The 20,588-nt window shown below is 35.2% G+C and overlaps 1 protein-coding gene across 2 annotated transcripts in view; it reads right to left on the reverse strand.

Moving 5' to 3' along the window:
• MICU3 (mitochondrial calcium uptake family member 3) overlaps positions 1 to 18,423 on the reverse strand; it is an 82,423-nt gene extending 64,000 nt beyond the window's left edge. For both annotated transcript variants that reach the window (XM_036894310.2, XM_036894309.2), the window contains exon 1: positions 17,385 to 18,423. In XM_036894310.2, the coding sequence (XP_036750205.2) occupies positions 17,385 to 18,026 (642 nt within the window). In that variant the 5' untranslated portion in view covers positions 18,027 to 18,423. The remainder of the gene's footprint in view (positions 1 to 17,384) is intronic.
• Positions 18,424 to 20,588: the final 2,165 nt, after the last annotated feature.

The following is a 20,588-nucleotide window of genomic DNA, read 5'->3' on the forward strand; positions in this document are numbered from 1 at the left end:
CGAGGTAAAATGATGATGGTCTTCAATTTTTACAATTATAAAACTGAGTTATTCCTAAACTAAATTTAGTGACAGACTCCTACACTCAAAATATCCAACTAACTGAGAACTCTAAACCTAAAGTCTAAATAACAGAAATAAAATAAAATTACCTGAAAATTCATATGTGTGTATATATATATATATAAAATTGAGTTGTAAATTCTAAAAACTTCATTTCTTTCACTAATATATTTAACTTCATTCTGAAAACAAAGTATCATCAAACTTTAAAATAATGAAAAAGAATATGTGCAATTTTGACAAATATTACCTCTTAAATGTAATACAAATATGATTTCTTGGCTTCATTTGCACATATTCTAAATAGGTAAGCTAAAATTTTCATAGTGTATTTTTCACAGAAGAGGTGAAAATACTGATATCTTAAGTTTAAGGCATCACTACAATATTTTTAGATATGGCAAATTCTACTGAGGAAATAGGATTTTTCATATCGAAAAAATACTGCAAAACTGCTATTGAAAACTACCCAAGCACGAACCTCCATTAGCATATAAATTATCTGTAAGTGCAAGGTCACAAAGCAGAAAAATGAAATCATAAAAATCTAGAGGTAGAGAGTAAATTTAAATTTGTTTTACTCCTTCTAGGAAATCACATCTTAAACCTTCTAGGAAATTGTTTTATGAAAACTGCTTCACATTCAATTTTGCTAAAAATGTTTAGGGCATCTTTTGAGCTCTAGAAAGCTCTATCTTTTCTGTTTTACTGACAAAATGTGAGCTATATTCTACTTCTTTAATCTCAGTTTTCCTACTTATACAAATGAAGAATTTACATGGAAATAAAAATTTCAAACACACCTTTGAAATAACACACATAATGTAGTCATAAAAATAAGTAATGATCATTGCCAGGTAACTTTGAAACCCCTAAGTCATGCTGACATAAGATGAGGAGCTTAAAAAGTGGTAGAAATGATAAAAGTTACATTTTTTAATTTCCTCATCTTTTCAAAAGAATAAAAATACTGTTGTCAATGCAATTATCTTCTCTGGAATTTCCAAACTCAGACCTTTGCAACTAGTACTTAGATGTTACTTCTTAAGGTAGTGAAACTAAGGCCTTCAGGCAGCAGAGTGCATCATTATCCTTCCTATGAATAACAGGACGCAAAGGTTCACTGCCAAGGCACAGTCTCATGTTACTTCAGGCCAGCAATTTGAAAATTCACTCTGTGGTAAGGTCTGATTTTCCCAGGGAGGCAAGATTAAATGCCAGATAAAGGATTCAGTATTTGACAATTAGAGAAACTGATGCCTACAAGTAGATAATACTCTAAAAAGGTAACTTGAAACAATTATATCAATTATCTAAACACTGTATAACACATTACTTTTTAGCAGCAGCTGAGAAACAGAGACATGAGAATGAAGAATGAAAGAAGGTAAAATAATAAGAAAACATTTGTATTAAGAGAAATTATTTAGAGTACTCATTCTTACCAGTCTCTTTAAAAAAATTTTTTTCACATTAAAGCAATACTAATTTTTAAAAATGAAGACTGATTAAAAAATGTACTTGATTTCAGGTAGGAAGTTGAGTATTTGGTATTAAGACCTATCTGATATTGGCACTGTACAACATTTGTATAAAGCATCAAAGAGCAAATATCTTTTAAAAATAGATTTTCACTTTATATTTTCTTGGCCAGAACCTTATAAGATGGGCATGAGATTCTATTCCTATCTATTTTTATTCTAGCTAAAAAGATGTTCACGGAAGTATTACACTTGGCTTTCTCAAATGGCTTCAGGCTTGTTTAAAAGCTTCTGAGAAGATAAAAGCGGTAACATTTTCTTTGCTTGTTGGGTGGTCGAAAGGTTAAACATCAAATTCCCAGTGTGGGAAAATCCCAAAGTACTCTAGGTGAAATGTTTTGATGCTTAGTAAATGTGTCTATGTAGAAATACACACAGCTGAAGACCAGCCAGCCAGTAGTATATCCGTGGCTGAGATCAAACAGAAAAAAAAAGTTGTAAATTAGAAAAGAAGAGTAACTGATCACTTATGATTTTAAAGTCTCCTCTTACATCTTACAGTAGCTTACATTATAGGGTTAGTTACAGGTTACAATGTATTTTCACATATATCCTCATTGTTTGATAGGAAGATGATATCAGTGAAAGTATCTCTCTAGGGATGCAGTATGCACAGCATCTGTGTACGTCTCATCTCTTCTTGCCTATTCAAGGATTTTGCTCCAGCAGTCCCTTCCGTGCCCTCCTATGTGCCTCACTATATTTTTCTATACTACTGAATATTTCTCCAGCACATACGTTTACATTTCTCCCATCTAGAAAGCTCTGGTCCCACTTCATTTAGCTACTCTTCATTCCTCCCATCATTTCTCCCCTGCTCTTTTCAGCAAGGCTACTAGAAAGAGAGGCCTACATTTACTGTCTCTGATTTCCCCTCCTTCAGCAAGTTCCCCTCTACCGCTCTACTCAAACTGCTTGTCAAGGCCATCAATGACTTCCTTGTTGCTAAATCCAAAGGTCAATTCTCAGTTTTCATCTTACAGCATGTGACACAGTTGATAACTTTCTTTTCCCTGAAATTATTTTTCTCAGTTTCCAAGACCTCACTTTGATTTTTCCTCTATCCTCTGGCAGTTCCTTCTTGGTACTTAAACTGGTACTTCTCACCTACACTATGCCCTAGGGCCAGTCCTTGAACCCCCTCCCCTCCCTTTTTTAAAGCTATAATTACTCCCTTGATGATCTCCTTTTCGTATTATAAATATGCTGACAAATCCAAAATTTATATCTCTGGCTTTCCAAAATAATATAAATTCCATGAAGAGAGAAATGGTACATTTCAGTTTCCCTATTGCCTAGAAGAGTTTCTGGCTTGTAGCAGGCTCTAAAATATTTGCTGAATAAATGAATGGGTGAATGTGGTTGTAACTTACTGCAATTATTAAATGATTCCTTAAAATTAAAACATAATAAAAAATCAGTAATTATTGGGTACTAACAATATAGTTGACTTCAGAAATTCAGGGTGGGGAAGACAATACAGCAGAACATGTTTCATGACTTGTTTTTGTGTAGTGGGAAATATTTTGATACTGATTTATCCTCAAGTTTCAGATATATAGTTAAATTATGTTAAATTTATGTGTAATCATTTGCAGACTAGAAATAGGATGTATAACTTTCAAATCACTAGAGGGAGAGGAATGATGAGAAAAGAAAGGATCAATCTAATGTCAGATGATAAAGAAATAACATGCTCGCATAATACAGAAAAATGCATGTAAATATGTCCATAATCACAATAAATATGATTGGGTTAAACTCCCTCATTAAAAAAGAGCAACTCTCATATTGTGTTTTTTTAAATTCATATAAACGTTCCTTACAAGAGTCAGGGTTAAAAAACATTACCCAGAATGTTTGAAAATACATGAAGTTAAGGGTTTAAAAGCATTAAATGAGACAAAGAAAAATTCATCAGTAAGATATTACACACATAAAGAAACTAGCTTAAAATTATATGATAGAAAAACTGTTATAAGAATGCAATTTGATCAATTTACAAACATAGCTGAGGTATCAATACATTTCTACTAGAAATGAGCATATCAAGTAGAGAAACCAGGAAAGAAAAAGGATCTGAGTAACACAACAAAAAGATGCTTATTAACTTTGTTTTTAATAAATAGAAAATATATAAACTGACCATGTATTAGTCTTCAAAGAAGGTCAGTAAAGGTATGGAAGTTATATAGGTTTAATTAAATATTTATAAATACTACATAGTAGTAAAAGTAAATTTACTAGAAGTACATACATCAATATGGATAAATTTCTTATATATTAAATAAAAATACAAACTATAAAAGGATAAGTACTATTACATAATATTTAAATTTTGCAAAATAAGTGTGTATTATTCAAGGATATATCTTTTTGTAATAACATGAAACAATGTGGGAATGGTACAAATCAAACTTAGAACAGTGGTTACCTCTTTGGGGAAGAAAGAACTATGATAGGATGTAATATGCATGTTGATAGTTTATTTTATAAGCTACCATTATATAGTGTCTTTTTGAAAATATATATATTTAGTTTTTTTAAAAAAGAAATCATTCAGGTCTTATTCTCTGCCTTGTATGGAAAAATGCTAAAATTTAGCAACAAAAGACTAACAGAAAAAAACACTTTGGAAAATTTAAGATACACTATTAAATAATTAAACAACTCTTATGTTAAAGAAGAAATAAATATGGAGATTGTAAGCTCTCTGAAATTAAATGACTCTTAGGGACTTACAAATAGCAGCCTGTGTAACTTGGTCAAGGTGATTGCTGACACAGAAAAACTCATATCCTTACATGTATCCTTTAAATGTAAATCCTTACTGAAAAGCAGTAAGAATTTAAAACAAACTATGTATTCAACTCAAGAAGCTAAGAAAGATAAATTTGAAAATAGAAGGGAATGGTCAAAAATAAAAGCAGAAATAAACAAGGAATAAAACAGCATACTATTTTAATTAAAGATAGGTATTTGAAAAGACCTATGAAATAGGCAAACCTTTAACAAGTCTGATTTTTAAAAAACTGAAAATGAAATAAACAATATTAAACATAAATTATGGTATACCCATAGTTTGGAAGTGTGTCCAAATAAAAGACAATAACTGACCTGTAATAATATACTGATTTCATATGTCAACAACATCAGTTTATAAGGCAAAACAATTGATACAGTATGGTCACATTTGTACAAAGGAAATGACATATGTGTTTATCAGTCTGTAAATATATTTTTAAAAGGCCTGAGGTGAGAGAAAATTTCTATGACCTGTAATCTACAAATAGGATTTAATATTTTTAATATCCTAGAAAGCAAAAAATAAACAGAAATTGGCAAAAGATATCAATAGGCAATTCCTAGAAAACGATAAACAAAAAATTTTCCATCTCACTAGTAATCAGAGAAATGGGAATTTTAACCATCATGCTATATCATTTTTTCACACTCAAACTGTAAATAAGTCTGATAATGTGAAGTGAAAGGGGACACTAGAAGTCCATTACCCACTGCTGGTAGAAATACATCTTGATGCAACCATTTTAAAGAATGATTTGATAGTTTCTATTAAAATTTCATAGCTCTGCACATTTAACATTTAAGTCTTCATAGAACCCTGAATATTCATTGCAGCACTGTTTATAATAGTGAAAAAAAATAGAAACCATGAAAATTATCATTAGGACAATATTTAAATCAATTATGGCATATCATGTGGCCATTAAAAGGACATGGTAGATCTGGAAGTGGTACTATATAAAGATTCATAAGACACATAGGTGGGTGATAAAAAGCAAGTTACAGAAGAATGGTTCAAAAAAAAGTCATGCTTTACAGAAACATACACATAAGTACAGACAGAAAAAGTTATAGAATGGTACATTATTTCTTAAAAAGCAAACAGAACATATATTATTAGTCCAATTTTATAAAATAGTTCTTTAGCTTAATTTAGAGAGGCTTTCATCAAGATCACAAAGACAGAAAATGAGTCTGGGACCAGAACCTAGGTGTTATAACACCCAGTCTGTCTTCTTTCATATTACACAGCTTGGTATATTAGAATAAAGTGCATGAGTTTTGTAATCCTTCAGGCCTATTTTCAAATGCCAGCTTCACTATGTCCTAATTAAGTAATCTTGGGAAAAACGACTGCTCTGAACTTCAGCATTTTCAATTGTAAAACGGACCAATAGATACTAATTCCACAAATTGCAATATCAAATGAAAATATTTTCCTCCCTTGGCCAACCAATCAGTTTATCAAGAGTATCTATTCTATTAATCAGCAGGGTGCAGAAACAGTCTTTGGCAGCTCAGTTCCATTAACAAAATTTGAAATACAAGGTACCTCTATGACACTGTCAGGTGGAAGTTCTCTAAATAAAACTATTCCAATTTCCTGGAATTTCCTGTGGCTCCCACCTGCCTCATGTTCTACCACCTTTCTCCCAGTCTTCCTGGCTCAGTTTGAAACATCTAAATTATACAATAGGTGGTATTCTATTTATTTCTTGAGAGTGCTGGCTAACCCTTTATGACAAAATTAATGTAAAGTTAATTAGCTTTGTCAAGGGTCTTAATCAAAGAGTTGAGATTCAAATCTAGTATTCTGACTCCAGGGACCACACTCAACCATAATGCTATACTAACCTTTGTTTCAATTGCTAAGATTAAAAACAAGTTTAAAAATGTGAAGAGAAAGTCTATTAAGAGCCAATGTTGTTTAATACTGCTATTAAAAAAGACAGCACACTTAGTTTTTCTCTCTGAAAAAGACTAGAAACAAATAATTCAAAATGTCAATTATTAATTCTGAGTGGCAGAATGTATAATTTTCTGTATCTTTTAAATTTGACAAGAAAAAAGCACTAAAAGGTATAAAAACATTTTAAATAATATTCAATTTTTCATTTGTAGAAATTATTACTGAAAAGGGTAAACAAATTTTAAAATCATATATTGTTTATTATAATTATGCTGTTAATTATAATTATTTTAAAAGAAAATGTTAGTTTTGGCAGTTTATTCCCATCACATTAGCATTTAGTGTTCTGTAAGAACTTAAATCACTTGAATTTAATAGGAATGAAAGATGGAAAGGCATTATCTGAGACAAACATACTTCCAAGAATTCAAGAATGAATCTTTTACCAACCAATTTTTTCTTTGTTATTGATGATGATGAAGGCTCTCTGCTCTTCTCTGCCACCAGCTTCACTCAGATACTAATATTTGGCAGTAAATTCTAAGTCACTGATACTAACAGAGACAGATACGCCCTGGTTATATTGTTAACATCTTGCCTGTGGCATTCCTACTCACTTATTAAAGAGGATTTTAATATGTAACTCATGATTTTCCTCATCACCCCAAATTATGTCAAAGAGAACCTCAATGTTCAAGCAGATGGCCCACCTAATAACAGCCTCAAAGCTCTCTGACTTCCCAACTTCAAAATTTAATGACAAAATTTTATAACCACTCTGCATCATCATCTAGAACTGCTCCGCCTCTTGGGCTATTGGGCACTGCTAGAGAAAAATCACAGAACCAAATACTCATTTATGAACTCCCAATTCTTTTCTCTAGTCTCAGGAAGATTCATCATTTCCTATCAAATTAGAAGTGAGGGTCGATGAAAGCAAATTTGGTTGTGAGGAAGTAATAAATGGAGCAAATTTATTTCTGATAGATATTTCCTCTGTGAAGAATGGTGCTGTTTCCTTGAGACAGGGCAAGGTGGGATGCACTGCAGGAAGAGGGAAACACAACACGTTGGAGTAGCTGTTGAGGGATGGAAAATGGAGGTATCAGGCACATATAAAAGGACTGTTAAACATGTCTCCTTAGGTATATGTTTCAGTTTCTCAAGGATTTATATCCAGATAGGATTTCTGAGTTATTAGGCAAGTGAATCTTCACTTTACTACATAATGTCAATCAATAGTCCAAAGATTTGTGCCCCTACCAGCAAAATATGAGACTTTCTGTTGCTCCGTATCATTGCCAACACTTATTGTCACTACTTTTAATTTTACCAATCTAATTGCTAAAAAATAGTGGTTCATTGTGGTTATAATTGTATTTTCCTATTATTAGTGGTGTTGAGCATCTTTTCGAGGTTTTTGGTCTTCTGAGTTATCATTCTCTAGAATTGCAATCCAGACCCTACATATATTTTGCTGCTGTCTTTTCTCTTACTGATTTGTAGATGACCACCTCATATTCTCAGTGCTTATTCCTTGTAAATGCTATGTATTTTAAGTATCTTTTTCCACTGCAAAGCTTCTTTGTGTTCTATTAGACATTTCTGTTTAATAAAGTGAAATGTAGCAGTATCTTCCATTCTAGATTGTGTTTTGTATTGTTTTGAAAATCCTCCCCCTCCTCGGGTCAAAATTTTATTTTCATATGTATTCTTCTAAATATTTCAACATTTTACTTATCACATTTAGGCCTCTAATCCACCTAGATTACTATGGCATGAGGTAGGCATCTAATTTTATTTCTATTTTCCACAAAGAACACTTAACTGTAATCAAGCCCTATTGTCTTACACATCATTGTTCAATATTTGAGATCCATTTTGGTTTAACTTATTTCAAAACAATAACTATTGTTGTAATATGTAAGAATTACTCCATTTTTACCAATTTCTTTATTCATCACGGTTTCTTGGATTTCATCCTTCTTTTTATGTCCTTTTTTTCCTGGTAGTCACTGTTTATAGTTCTTTCAATGACGATCTGAGACGGCTCCTATGAAAATGAATTTATCTGATCCTCATTCCAGTTGACCAGGAATCACCAGAGCTGGCAGATTAGAGAAGATGATGACAGCCACATGTGATAGCACAGCAGTGCAGGTCTAGACCAGGTTACCCAGACTGCATTTTTTACTAGAAAGACATGAAATCCTGACGGGACCCATTTATTTGTGTTGGAAGCAGTATGCAGGAAGCCATGTGACAACAAAGACTGAAAGGGGAAAGGAAAGGATGTAAAGTTTGAGTCACACTCATCTTGTTTCACCACAAATTCCAGTCCAAAAGCTGCCCATTACCATCCTTAGGACTCTATCATTAAGTGTGGTGGTAGTGGTGTCTTCAAAACCTTTCTTAATCTCCTGAAGACAGTGAGTGAATGTGTTTGTAAGTATATGAAAACTAAGGTCATATCCCATCTTTAGATTAGTGAAAATAAATTTAAAGTGTTTGGAAGACGTTTAGATGACCCTATTTGTAAAGAACAAAATAACAGGTTGGAGTAGCTTAAACTGGACCTAACCTTTGAGAGCCTTTCCAACCTGAGGTGAATTGAAGCCAGTTAGGAAAATTTCACTTTGACTAATCCATTATATCCCCTCCAGGGAAAGGGATAATCCAAATACCTCACCTAGTCAATACTTACAGTATCAAACTGGATAGATATTATCCTTATCAAAAAGAAGAAAAAAATGGAGTTTTTGAAGGTTTTTATGTGCACTTCCTGTATCCTAAATTCTGGAGATGTAATATTAAAACGGGTAAAAGGCAATTCAGAGAATGGGGAAAAAAGCATGGATTCTACTTTTCCAATTTGGAAAATAACTCTTTAATGAGCAAACACTATGCCAGTCTATTAAATAATACAGCACTAAATTTTCACATTTTACTTAGTTTACGTAACCTATCGATATATCAGAGAATAAAGGAGTAAGGTGTTACTTAAAGAGGAAGGTGAAGAAAATAATATATCTAGAAAATACTGTTTAATACACAAATGACTAGGCATTTTCTTTAATGCTAGATGGATAATGCCATAAACAGAACTTGTTTTATTTTTTTAAACACATTTTCTCCAACTCAAGCATATTTACACTATTCAAAATGAAGTTACTCAAATTCTCTGTGTTTGATACAGTAATTACAGGAGATCAATGAGAACTAATATTCTCCAGTTTAAACTTGCCCATCAAGGTTAAACAAAAGAATAAAATCTGTAGTATAAAAAAATTATAAGTCGGTACATTTTCTATGTAAGTTAAATATTACATTATGGGTAAAAAGTACTGATTAGATCATATTACTAAGGTTTATACATCTCAAAAAGGGGGGTAACATAAACAAGAATTAGAACCACAAAAGTTATGACAATGTAAAAATATTCATTGAAAAACTTGTACATTTCACAAGCAAGTTAAAAGTTCATTTTATCATTTAAAAACTCATATTTAACCTTGCAAATACAAAACATGAGCAAATTAAAAATTTCATGGCTTTCTGTGTTTTTTTTTTAAGTGGTTATTTCAATACTCTACTTTCTCCCAAATCCCTCTCATGGTTACTTCACAAATTTCTATTATTTTGCTCTTAGATGATGACATCACCTTCTATTTCATAGAGAAAAATAGAAGCTATCAGGCAAGAACTCCTTAACTACTTGTCCTAAACATGCAGACCTTCTATCTCTTTCCATCCTTTCTTCCTATTACTTCCTATTACATTACTCCTATTATTTAAGATTAAACTCCACTCATGCATTAACTTTCAACTCCATCTCCACATTGGTCCTTGGCAAACCAATTATCCACTCTTTCCTTTGAGTTTAGTGTTCTTCTTCCTTCCTTCAGCATTTCAACATATTTAAGGGCCTTTTATCTTTAAAAAATCAAATTAAGCTACTGCCCTTTCTCCTCCCCTTCATGGCCCAATTCATGAAAGGGTTGTCAACACTTACCTCATCTTGTCCACCTCACCTTTTCTTTACCTTTACTATCAAAATCATCCAACTATAACCTGATTATCACCTCCAACATCTCACCACGATCACCTATGATCTCCCTATTGCTGAATCCAACAAACACCTTCTATTTCTCATCTTGGCTGACCAACTATGGTACAGAGCTCACTGCAACTGACTACAGTACTTATTGGAAGCACTATCTTTCATTGGCTTCCAAGACTCTCCTGGCTTTCTTTTAGTTGTCTGGACCTTACTTCTCAGCTTTTTGCAGAGTTCTACTTCTCTGCCAGTCTTTTAAATCACTGATGCTCACCTGGGCTCTCTCCGTAGGTACTATTTTTATTCTACATATTCTGAACTATGTCATCCATTCTTAATGATTAATACTTGATGATTCCCAAATCTACTGCTATTATAGATTTTTCTCCCAAGCTTGGGTATCCAACTGGAAATAGCCCTTCAGCTGCCTAAGACTCCTTAATCCACTGTGCAAGTTAAAAACTTATCATCCATGCCCACTACCCCCAACCTTTGTTTTCTCCTGAGGACCTGGTCTCAGTGAATGGCTGTGCAATCCATTCAGTTACCCAAGACAAAAACTTACTATCATCCTAGACTCTTCCATCTCCCTCACTCTACAATCTAATCCACTACGAATCCTGTTGATTCTGCCTTCTGAATGTCTCTCCAATCCATCAACTTCTCACTGCTTCACTGCCATTCCCTTCATAAAGCCATAACCATCTCTTGTCTAAAGAAATATTATGGTTAAAAAACTGCCTGACGTACATGTAGTAACAGAGAATCATACCTCTAACATTATTCTTATCTAAGAAGCAACAGCATTTTAGCTGGCCCCCGTTTTTCAGCACTGTACCCCTCCCTATACTTCCCTATCCAGCATTTTGATATTACTAAAATTCGAATATGATATTATCCTATTGCCACAATACATCAATGCCTTCCTATTACTCTTAAGATAAAGTTCAAATACCTTAATAGGTCTTAGAAGCCTTACTATCTGCCTCTTGATTGCCTTCGGTGTGAAGAAGCCTGATCACTTGCCTCTATTTCTCTGATACACATCCACACCAGCCTTCTTTCAGTTCTGGAAACACATTATGCTTGTTCTCACACGTTTTTTTCCTCCACCTAGAATACCTTTCTTCACACTCCTCCCCCTGCCTCCTCTTTACCTAATAATTCCAACCCATCCTTCCAGTCTTAACTTAAATGTTACTTCCTCCAGAAAGCCATATTTAAAGTCCCAAGTCTGAGTTACACATCCTTCCTACAGGATTCTATGGTCATCTCTCTATCTCCCATCACATCACCGTGATGCACTATGATTCTTCTGTATCCTCAATAGACTGTAAATTGAAAAAAGGACGTGAATTTTATTTCATCCATTACTAAACCCCTAGTACCTATTATACATCAATAAATATTCCTTGAATGAAGTATTTGAATGAATAAATGGATTGATGGATGGAAAAATTATTTCCAAAATGGAGAGGATATGGAAATCCTGATTTTATGGTTATGAAACTGGAAAAAAAACCTGCTTGAAACATTAGTTTCAGAGAATATTAATCATTCAGACAGAATCTCATACTCTAACATTAATGTTCTTCCTTAATACTTTTCCAGAACCAGAAAAGATAATACTCTTCGGTATATTAAGGACCATTAGCATAAGGAATGTTATTTAAAACAGAGAGAAATGGAGGGGGAAGAGGTTAAACGAGCCATTTGCTTACAGAACTGTTACAGTGATAACTAAGCAACTTGCAAAAACTGGTGTTGGAATTAGATGGAATTTAGATATGTGATTTTACATGTGCAACCATTTCAAAATACGAAAAACATTAAAGCATTTAATAATAAATGACTAAGGACTTCAGGGAGAATAAAAATTTGCATGGATGAGATGACTGTGTAAAAACAAGATTTCTAAAGAACTATAAGAGTAAAAATACATTTCTGGATTTAGAATTCATGTACTTGGTCATTAAATAAGAATTTATTAAAATATTATGATACAAGGTTTATGTGCTAGATGGGAAAATGAATGACAACCTCCCTCAAAGAATCTTCAAAAATTAGGATTAATATAATTGTTTTAATGATCCCAAATACCTTCTTTAATCTTTAGGTAGAAAATGGCATCCATTTCTCAAAAATTATTAGAGATTAAGTGCATATTTAAGAGGACAGCTATATTTTACTTACTACTCATAAACAGTCCAGCCCAAAATTATATAAACAGAATTATACGTAAGAATGTGAGAATTAGGAAATCACATTAAAACCAAATATTATTTATCTGAATTCTAATTCATGACACAATTCAATGTCTTTTTTATTATTATTTTTAACTTGGAGATTATATAGACCAAGAGAAAAACCCTATTATATCCCTTCATTCAAACTGATTGCTGGGCATTAGTTGACAATTTCCAAGTCCTGGAAGAGAATTATAGATGTGAGTTGTTTTTGTTTTTAATTTAGGATGAAGGTTGTGAGTTTCATTCCCTGATTTCCAATATGAATTTGAACAAAAGGACATCGATAATATGTTGCTAACTATCTTTCATTGCAACCCAGACAAAAGGTGCACGCACTTCTGTAACTCCTGGTTGGTGTAACCAGAAGGAGGAAACATTTTTTCAAATTCATTCAAATTTGTAATTTACTTGAAAAAAATACCTACAAATTGTTGTTTGTGAATCTATAACCTGATCAGGGATGTGGGTAGACTCTGGTTTATTTATTTGTCACAGGTGATTCAGGAAACCAAAAGAGGGGATCACCTGGTTTAGCTTCCTATACAACAATGTTATTCTACACAGAATTAACCTATCTTCAATTTCACATATAAGTGACTTCCCTCACCCTATAAAAAATTAGGACTCTTCCCCATTTATACACCTGGCAAATTCTTTAATAATTTTGGAAGAAATAAGCATAATCTCATGTCTCAAAATGCACTGCCTTAAAAAGAGGTTGGAAAAGATATACAGTGAAAGAAACATAAAAATGCATAATTATTGGCAATTATTAAAGAAATACACACAAGAGATACAAATATTGTTCTTTTTTCCACTTCAGAGTAAAACTAAATAAACTGAGTTGTGTAAAGCTTCTAAAGTGAGTAAATCATAAAATAGATCATGTTTTCTGTATAATAAGTAAAATACTAATTAAAGAGTATTAGGCAATCTAGATTTTTTTATTCTGGACCTGAAACAAAGAGGCAGTTCTAGAACAAAATTTTTTGCCATTAATAAAAAGAATACTCTAAGGCTAAAATATAAGTTTCTAAAAAGAATCTTGTCAACATCAACATCTCTTTATAATAATAAAAAAGTTCAAGGCCATATTTACTGAAAAATTTTGGCAAGTAAAACTTGCACAATTAAAATAAATAGTGTCACGTGATTTGGTTCCCAAAGCCTGGAATTTTGACCTTGACAAAATTCTAATACTATAAATAACTACTTTAGCTGAACAAAATATTAAACCATTAATTCTCAAAGAATGTGATTGTGCCTTTTCAATGAGTATGTCCCATGCAAATATTTAGCAAGGACAATATTCAACAAATATTTATTGTGTCTACCAATGACAGGCCCCTTGTCAGGCAATCAGGCAATGAAGATATAATGGTGACCAAGACCAACATAATGTCTCTCTGTAAAAGGCTAAAAAAAGCAGAGAAACAGACAATTAACAAGTAATTGTATAAAGTCATCATCATAAGCAGGGGTATGTTAAATGTATAAAGTCAAGGAAGGCTTTCTGGAGGTCTTCTGGAGGCAGGTCAGAGAGAGAGTGTCCTTAGAAATGTCAAGACTATAGTAATAGAACTGTATTTTTCAGCAAGTTACTGCTATTCATTCCCATCAGGTAAATTATTCTCATAACGCATACAGGTTGATTTATATTCTAGACTATGTTCAGTGCAATATGCTTCTTAAAGAGGCTTTATAAATCAAAAGTTCTTAGCTACAGTTTCAAACATCAAAAGGAATCATTTCTACCACTTCAGCAGAAATCATATAAGCATAATAAGTGAAGTGGCAACACAGATTTAAAATATTTCTGAAAAAAGACAGATTGACCTCATGCATTTCTTTCAACTTCTTGCTCCCCTAACCACTTTAAAATCACAATAAAGAATTTTTTTAAAGGTGTCAACATAGAAGAACTGAGAAAAAGAAAAAGGAAAGGAGGCTAAAACACTCAGGAGAATTCATCAAATTTTTATAATACTGAAGAGATGGAGGACAATTGATGTAGAGGAGCAGAAGCTCTACCTGGAGACCAAATGGAAGCCAACTGATGTGTAGTACAGACCCCAGAGAAGATAAAGCCTTGGAAACACAAGGACCTGTGGAAACAGCAGTGGCTAGGTGGAAAACAGAGGATTAAATCACAGTAAGTAAGTTTATCACTGACACTCCCCCAACACACACACTTTCACACATATGTGCGTGTGAGCCCGCATCCAGTAGATTACTGCTCCTCCCCTTCTTCCTGCTTTGGGAAAGCTCAATGACACCAGAGAAAAAGACTTACGAAATACTGACAACTGGATGCCACTCTAATGAAAAGTGCAGATTACCAAATGAAAAGTCATGGTCGTACAAAGAGTTTCTGAGTGCCTCTCATATAGATAGGCAACCACCACAGATATGTGAGGAAAACGTCCAAAATGAAAGTGAGTACTGAGAAAATCAACAGGAATAAGTGAACCTGGAAGAAACAACAAGATGCATGGAGCAGATGACAATAAAAAACAGAACTATAATTAACATCCTAATAGTAAAAAGAGAAACTTAGAAGCCATAAAACAAAATTGAAGTCAGTAACATATGAACATCAGAGAAAACAAAATGGTTCTTTGAATTTAAAAATTTGGATAGCTGAAATAAAACATTCAATAGGAGGGTTGCAAGATTAATTCAAAGATATCTCCCATAAAAAAAAAACAGAAAGATTTATAAATTGGAATACAGGAAAGACTAGAATTAGAACTAGATTAGAATCTGCCAGGAAGTTTATCTTCAGACTAATAGAAGTTCTAGAAAAAGAAAACAAGAAAATGGAGAAGAGGAAATTGCCCAAGAAATAATACAAGAAAAGTGTAAGAATTTTCAGACCTGAATTTCCATATGTAAAGACCCTGAAGTATCTAGCACAATAAATGAAAAAATGACCACATCAAAGCTCATTACTGTAAAATTTTCAAACACCAGGGATGAAGAGAAGACTATAATAGTTTTCAAAGGGGGCTAAAAAGTCAAACACAAAAGGAATAAGGATCAGAATGTAGGACTGGAAACTTGGGAAGGGTAAGACACAGGACTTTAGTATTATTTGACTTCCAAAACACTGTACAGGAATTTTTATAAACACTAAGCAATAATAACATAAATAGATAATATATAATTAGAAAATAAATGAATAAAAGAAAATATAAAACAAATTCAATTAACACTTACCATATGCTAGCCATACCATTTTGTTTTAAACTTATTAACTCATTTAATTCTCACAACTCTATGAGGAAGACTATTAACCTCATTTTATGGATGAGGAAAAAGGCATTGGGAAGTTAAGTAATACTACAACTAGTAGAAGTTAACTAGCTAGAGTCCTAGCTTTCTCAGTGTACTCTTTTAAAAAACTGCATGATCCTCTCTCTCAACTTTAAAAGTAAAATTAGTTTTAAAAAAGAAGGAAATACTATTTTTATCTTAATCCTAATTGGTTCCCAGATCAACTATGGTTGATTAAAAGTTCTGACTTGGTTAATGAAGATACAAGTTTAATGTGTCTACATATGTTGGGGACTTGTGTGGGGGATGGGGCATGAAAGTTGAGGGTACTTGCTATTATTCTAAGTATTCATCATATAAAGGTACTTTATACTATGTATTTATGATTTGCTGCTAGAAGGTCCATAAAGAAGATTTCCTGATCTAAATGCAATTAAACCTCCACCAGAGGAACTGATGCATTTATCAGATCATCTCTGTGCATCTGGACAAAGAACAAAGGATATATATATGTCATTAAAGTTAAAAACTGAAGAGCTGCCTCTTTCCTAAATTATTTTCATCTAAGCCCTTCACACTCTTCTAGTCTTGCATGGAAAATTTCCCTAAACGATTTCGTAGTTGTTTACATGACTACTTATTAAACATACCGAAATTACAAATGGATGCTGCCTCTGTATTCACTCTTGCCTTATAATCATCTTTACCATGTATGATCAGCTACACAATAATATCTGAACATTTTCATTTGAAGTTCCTCTGTAGGAGTTACCTTCACTCAGCTTCCTACTTTTGCAATCCTATCCATGTTCTCACTTGTTGTCCCCACTTACGAGATCCTGGCTTTAACTGGGGGTGGGTATGAAATAAGAGAAATTTATTCGTTTTGAATAGGTTTTCAATTGTTTCTTTTCCAATCTGGTGACATCTTCATTTTTTCTGACTTATGATGAGGCTACAGAGTTTTGACGTTTCCTCTCTAATTATCCATACGATAATGTAGCTGCTTTTGAGACCTCAGACAACTGGACCTAGTGCACTGTACCCCGCAAGTCATCCGACTCCAGACTGGAGTCCCCATCTCTCACAGCCCTCCACGTTCTGCCTGTCACCCCTTGACTGCTTGGGAATCGGGTTTTCCTGTTGCCTTGTCTTGGTTTTGGGTTTTGGTTGATAGGTGGTACGGGCAGTAAACTTTAAGGTCCTAATACATCAATGACAGTATCTTTAATGTCCTCCCAGCACCCGGGTGAACAGGCCAGTGGCTGCCCGGCCTAGAACGTCTAGGTCTTGCTCACAGGCTCTCCCATCCGCGGAGCTCACATTCCGACAACCTCCAATGTCCGGTGTCACTGTGGCCCAGTCTCAGGCGCACCCTGCACGCTGTCACCGGCCCTGCCCGCGCTCAGGTGGAACACCTGGCTGCCCCACGCTCGCGCGTCACCTGCGGGCGGCTCGGCGCGCGCACGCGCTCACGCACATACCGTTTCCTTGGCAGCCGTGACCGGGATGGGAAGCAGCCCCCGGCCGCGGGGTGGGTCCTCCGGCTCAGGGGCTGCGCTCTCGAAGGGGCGCCCGGGGGCCGGCGCCCGCGTGGAGTCGACCTTGGGGTCCCCATACAGCTGGTAGCACACGAGGCCGACCAGACCCCCGCCGGCAGCCGCCGCGATGCTCAGCTCCCCCCAGCGCCGCCGCCGCCTCCACGCCGCCTCAGCCACAGCCCCCTCTTCCTCCTCCCGGCGAGAGAAGGGCCGGCCGGGTGGGCCCGGGGCGATCCCCGCAGGCCGCCCCCACGGCCCGGGGAAGGGCTGGTGAGCGGAGGGCGGAGGCGGGAGCCGCGGCGGCGGCCACAAGAGCCTCCGCAGCGCAGCCATAGCGGGAGCCGCCCGCACCAGAGCTAGGAGGGGGCGGCGCGGGGTGGAGGGGGGCTCCGAAACCTCGCGAGAAGTCGGTGCGCGGAGGTTCGCGGCTGTCAGAGAACGACCCCTGCAAACCGGGGGCCTGGGGTGCCCTCCCGGCAGCCTCGCAGCGGGGGCCTGGGGGTCTCGGGCCGGGAAGAGCCTGCAGGGTAGGGTGGATCCCAGCTGCTCCTCCGCTACGCACTCCCAGCCCAACCCCACAGTCATAAATAACTGCGCCTGCCCCCGGCGACACCTGACCGCGCGAGAACCCAACACCGCAGGCTCCAGCCAGGGCGGCGGAGCTCGCCGAGCCCTCGTGTGCGGGGCAGCCCGGGCGCCCCGTCTCCTCGGCTTTGCGGGATGGGTCTTAGCTCACTGGGAGCGACCCTCAAGACAGTCACATACCCTAACGGTATCCTGATGTTCTAGCGCAAGGTCGTGAATCATTTGCAATTGTATCTTCACGTGCACAACAAAAATTTGGCTCAAGTCGTTAAGATGTCAGATTAAGTCAAAAGATGTTTTGACTACACAACGACAGTTTTTGGACTTTTGATGGGGAACGCTAGTGCTGTTTTTTAATTACCGTTAATATATATATTTTAAAACATTACCATACCTGTGTAATTCAACAAATTAGAACTGTCTTGAAAGGTACTGTTACTTTTGGGGGGAAGCTGTTTCTATTAATATAAATAATAAATGCATCGTCTTTGTTTTTGTTCTTGACACTTGGTTTTGGTTTTTGTGACAGTGTCAGGATCACTTTTATGGTAAAGTACAAATGACATTCTTACCAGTTTCCCACCCCTACCCCAGTTTGGGTTAATTGAGTTATACTAGCTTTGGTCTCTATACTCTGGAATGGTGCCAAGAGCCCCTAAAATTTATTCAGGGTCTAGAGGTGTAGACAACTAAACCCAGTAGTCTCAATTGGGCTGCAGTCACAAGGGCATTAGATCAACTGATTCTGACAATTCTTATGAAGACTGATTGATGGCTTTCAAAAGCAAACAAAATGAAGTTACCTGGCCCAGACCCTGCTATTTCCATTCCTCACCCCTTGCTTATAAGTAATCTATGAGGTGCACCTACATTACATCTTGTTTTAATGTAGGTTAGTAGAATTTTCCTATCCTAAAGCCAATAAAAGTGGTAAACATAAAAATCCTTCATAATGTCTGAACAAAAATGCATCTATTGGGATGACATTTCTGTATTTCTTTCACTTTCAGTCTGTTGGTTTTATATAACCAATGCCATAGGAAGACTCAGTGGTAGCTCCTTGCTTTGTCAAGATTCCTTCAATTCCTGCCCTCTCTGAATTCTGGAAAAGTGTAGTACTCACAAAGAAACATTTATTCTCTGGATATATAACACAGCTCTTCTTCTGGCATTGTCTACTTTGAACTGAACACAGTTTCCGGATTTTCACATAAATTTCCAGCATGGCCTAATAGAATTCTTAAACAGACTGATGAATGTTTATTAGTGTTAGATTAAAAGCTTTAAAGAGAATTAGGGAGGTAACAGAGTAACATCACATTACATATAAGGAAAATGACAGAAATTCTCCATCTAAGGTGACTTCAGATATGTACATAATGTCTCTCTAGTTTTAATAATATGTCCCTGCAAATCATTTCTCTGACTAGAAGCCAAATTCTTCTGTGAGAGGTGCTGGATTTAGGTTTGTTAGGTAGTCAGAGAGCTTTGGATAAAAGGTTTTTCTAGTTGAGAGAATTATTCTAACTCCACTGTACCTTCCCTCTAAAGGCCAAATTTCCCTAAGAATATTTATTGTTTTTTTCTCATAGTTGAGTCTCTGTAACTGTAGCAACATAAAAACAACCATATTCCTTTATTACTTGTATATTTTTCTGAGTTTAAGTTTTAAGGGAAACAGTTATAACAAACCATGATATTGGGAATTTGGAATTTTTTTGAAAAATTGCAGATGATATTATTAGATCAATATAGAGTTAGCTCTATTTTCTTAATTTTTTTGTCAACTCCACTGATCTTTAACAATATCCAAAAAATATCCCTACTATACAATGAGAACCCACAACTTCAAAAAAATACTAACTTATGATCACTCACTCACAGTCTAAGTAAAAAGAATGCTCTGAGGCATTTAAAAATGTTTTCAACAGCAAAGATCAAGCCAAATGGTATTTTAGGAAAGCATATCTATCAGGAGAGTAATAAACTACATAGCAAAGGATCTGGACTCTTGGTTGTACTACATCTTACTTGTGCAACTTTATAATATTTGGGAGCCCACCATTTCCTATGAAATAATAGATCAATTATACAACCAAGACACTAGGGCAGCAAAACAAATAATACAATCTTTCTTAAGTGGTTGGTAGTAAACCATAGAGTTGACTATATGAATACCCTTTGACCCCTCTGTTTCACTCATAGATGAAATATTTATCAGAAATGAATGCTTATGTGCACCAAAAGACATATAAAAGAATATATGTAATTGGCCAATACACTAGAAAGTATTCATATGTCTATCAACAGTGGCCTGGATTTGTTTCTTAAAAGTGTGCTATATTCACAAAATTGAATGCTATATAGCAATGAATATTACTGAACTATAACTATATGCAATCACATGGATGAATTTCACAACAGAAAGTTGAGTCAAAGAAAGCAGACACAAACGAATCAACTTTTACAATGTTACAATGTTCAAAAACCACAACAAATACATATATATATATATATATATATATATATATATATATACACACACACACACACACACACACA

Source organism: Manis pentadactyla, chromosome 7 (assembly GCF_030020395.1).
Source record: "Manis pentadactyla isolate mManPen7 chromosome 7, mManPen7.hap1, whole genome shotgun sequence".
Classification (NCBI taxonomy): Eukaryota; Metazoa; Chordata; class Mammalia; order Pholidota; family Manidae; genus Manis; species Manis pentadactyla.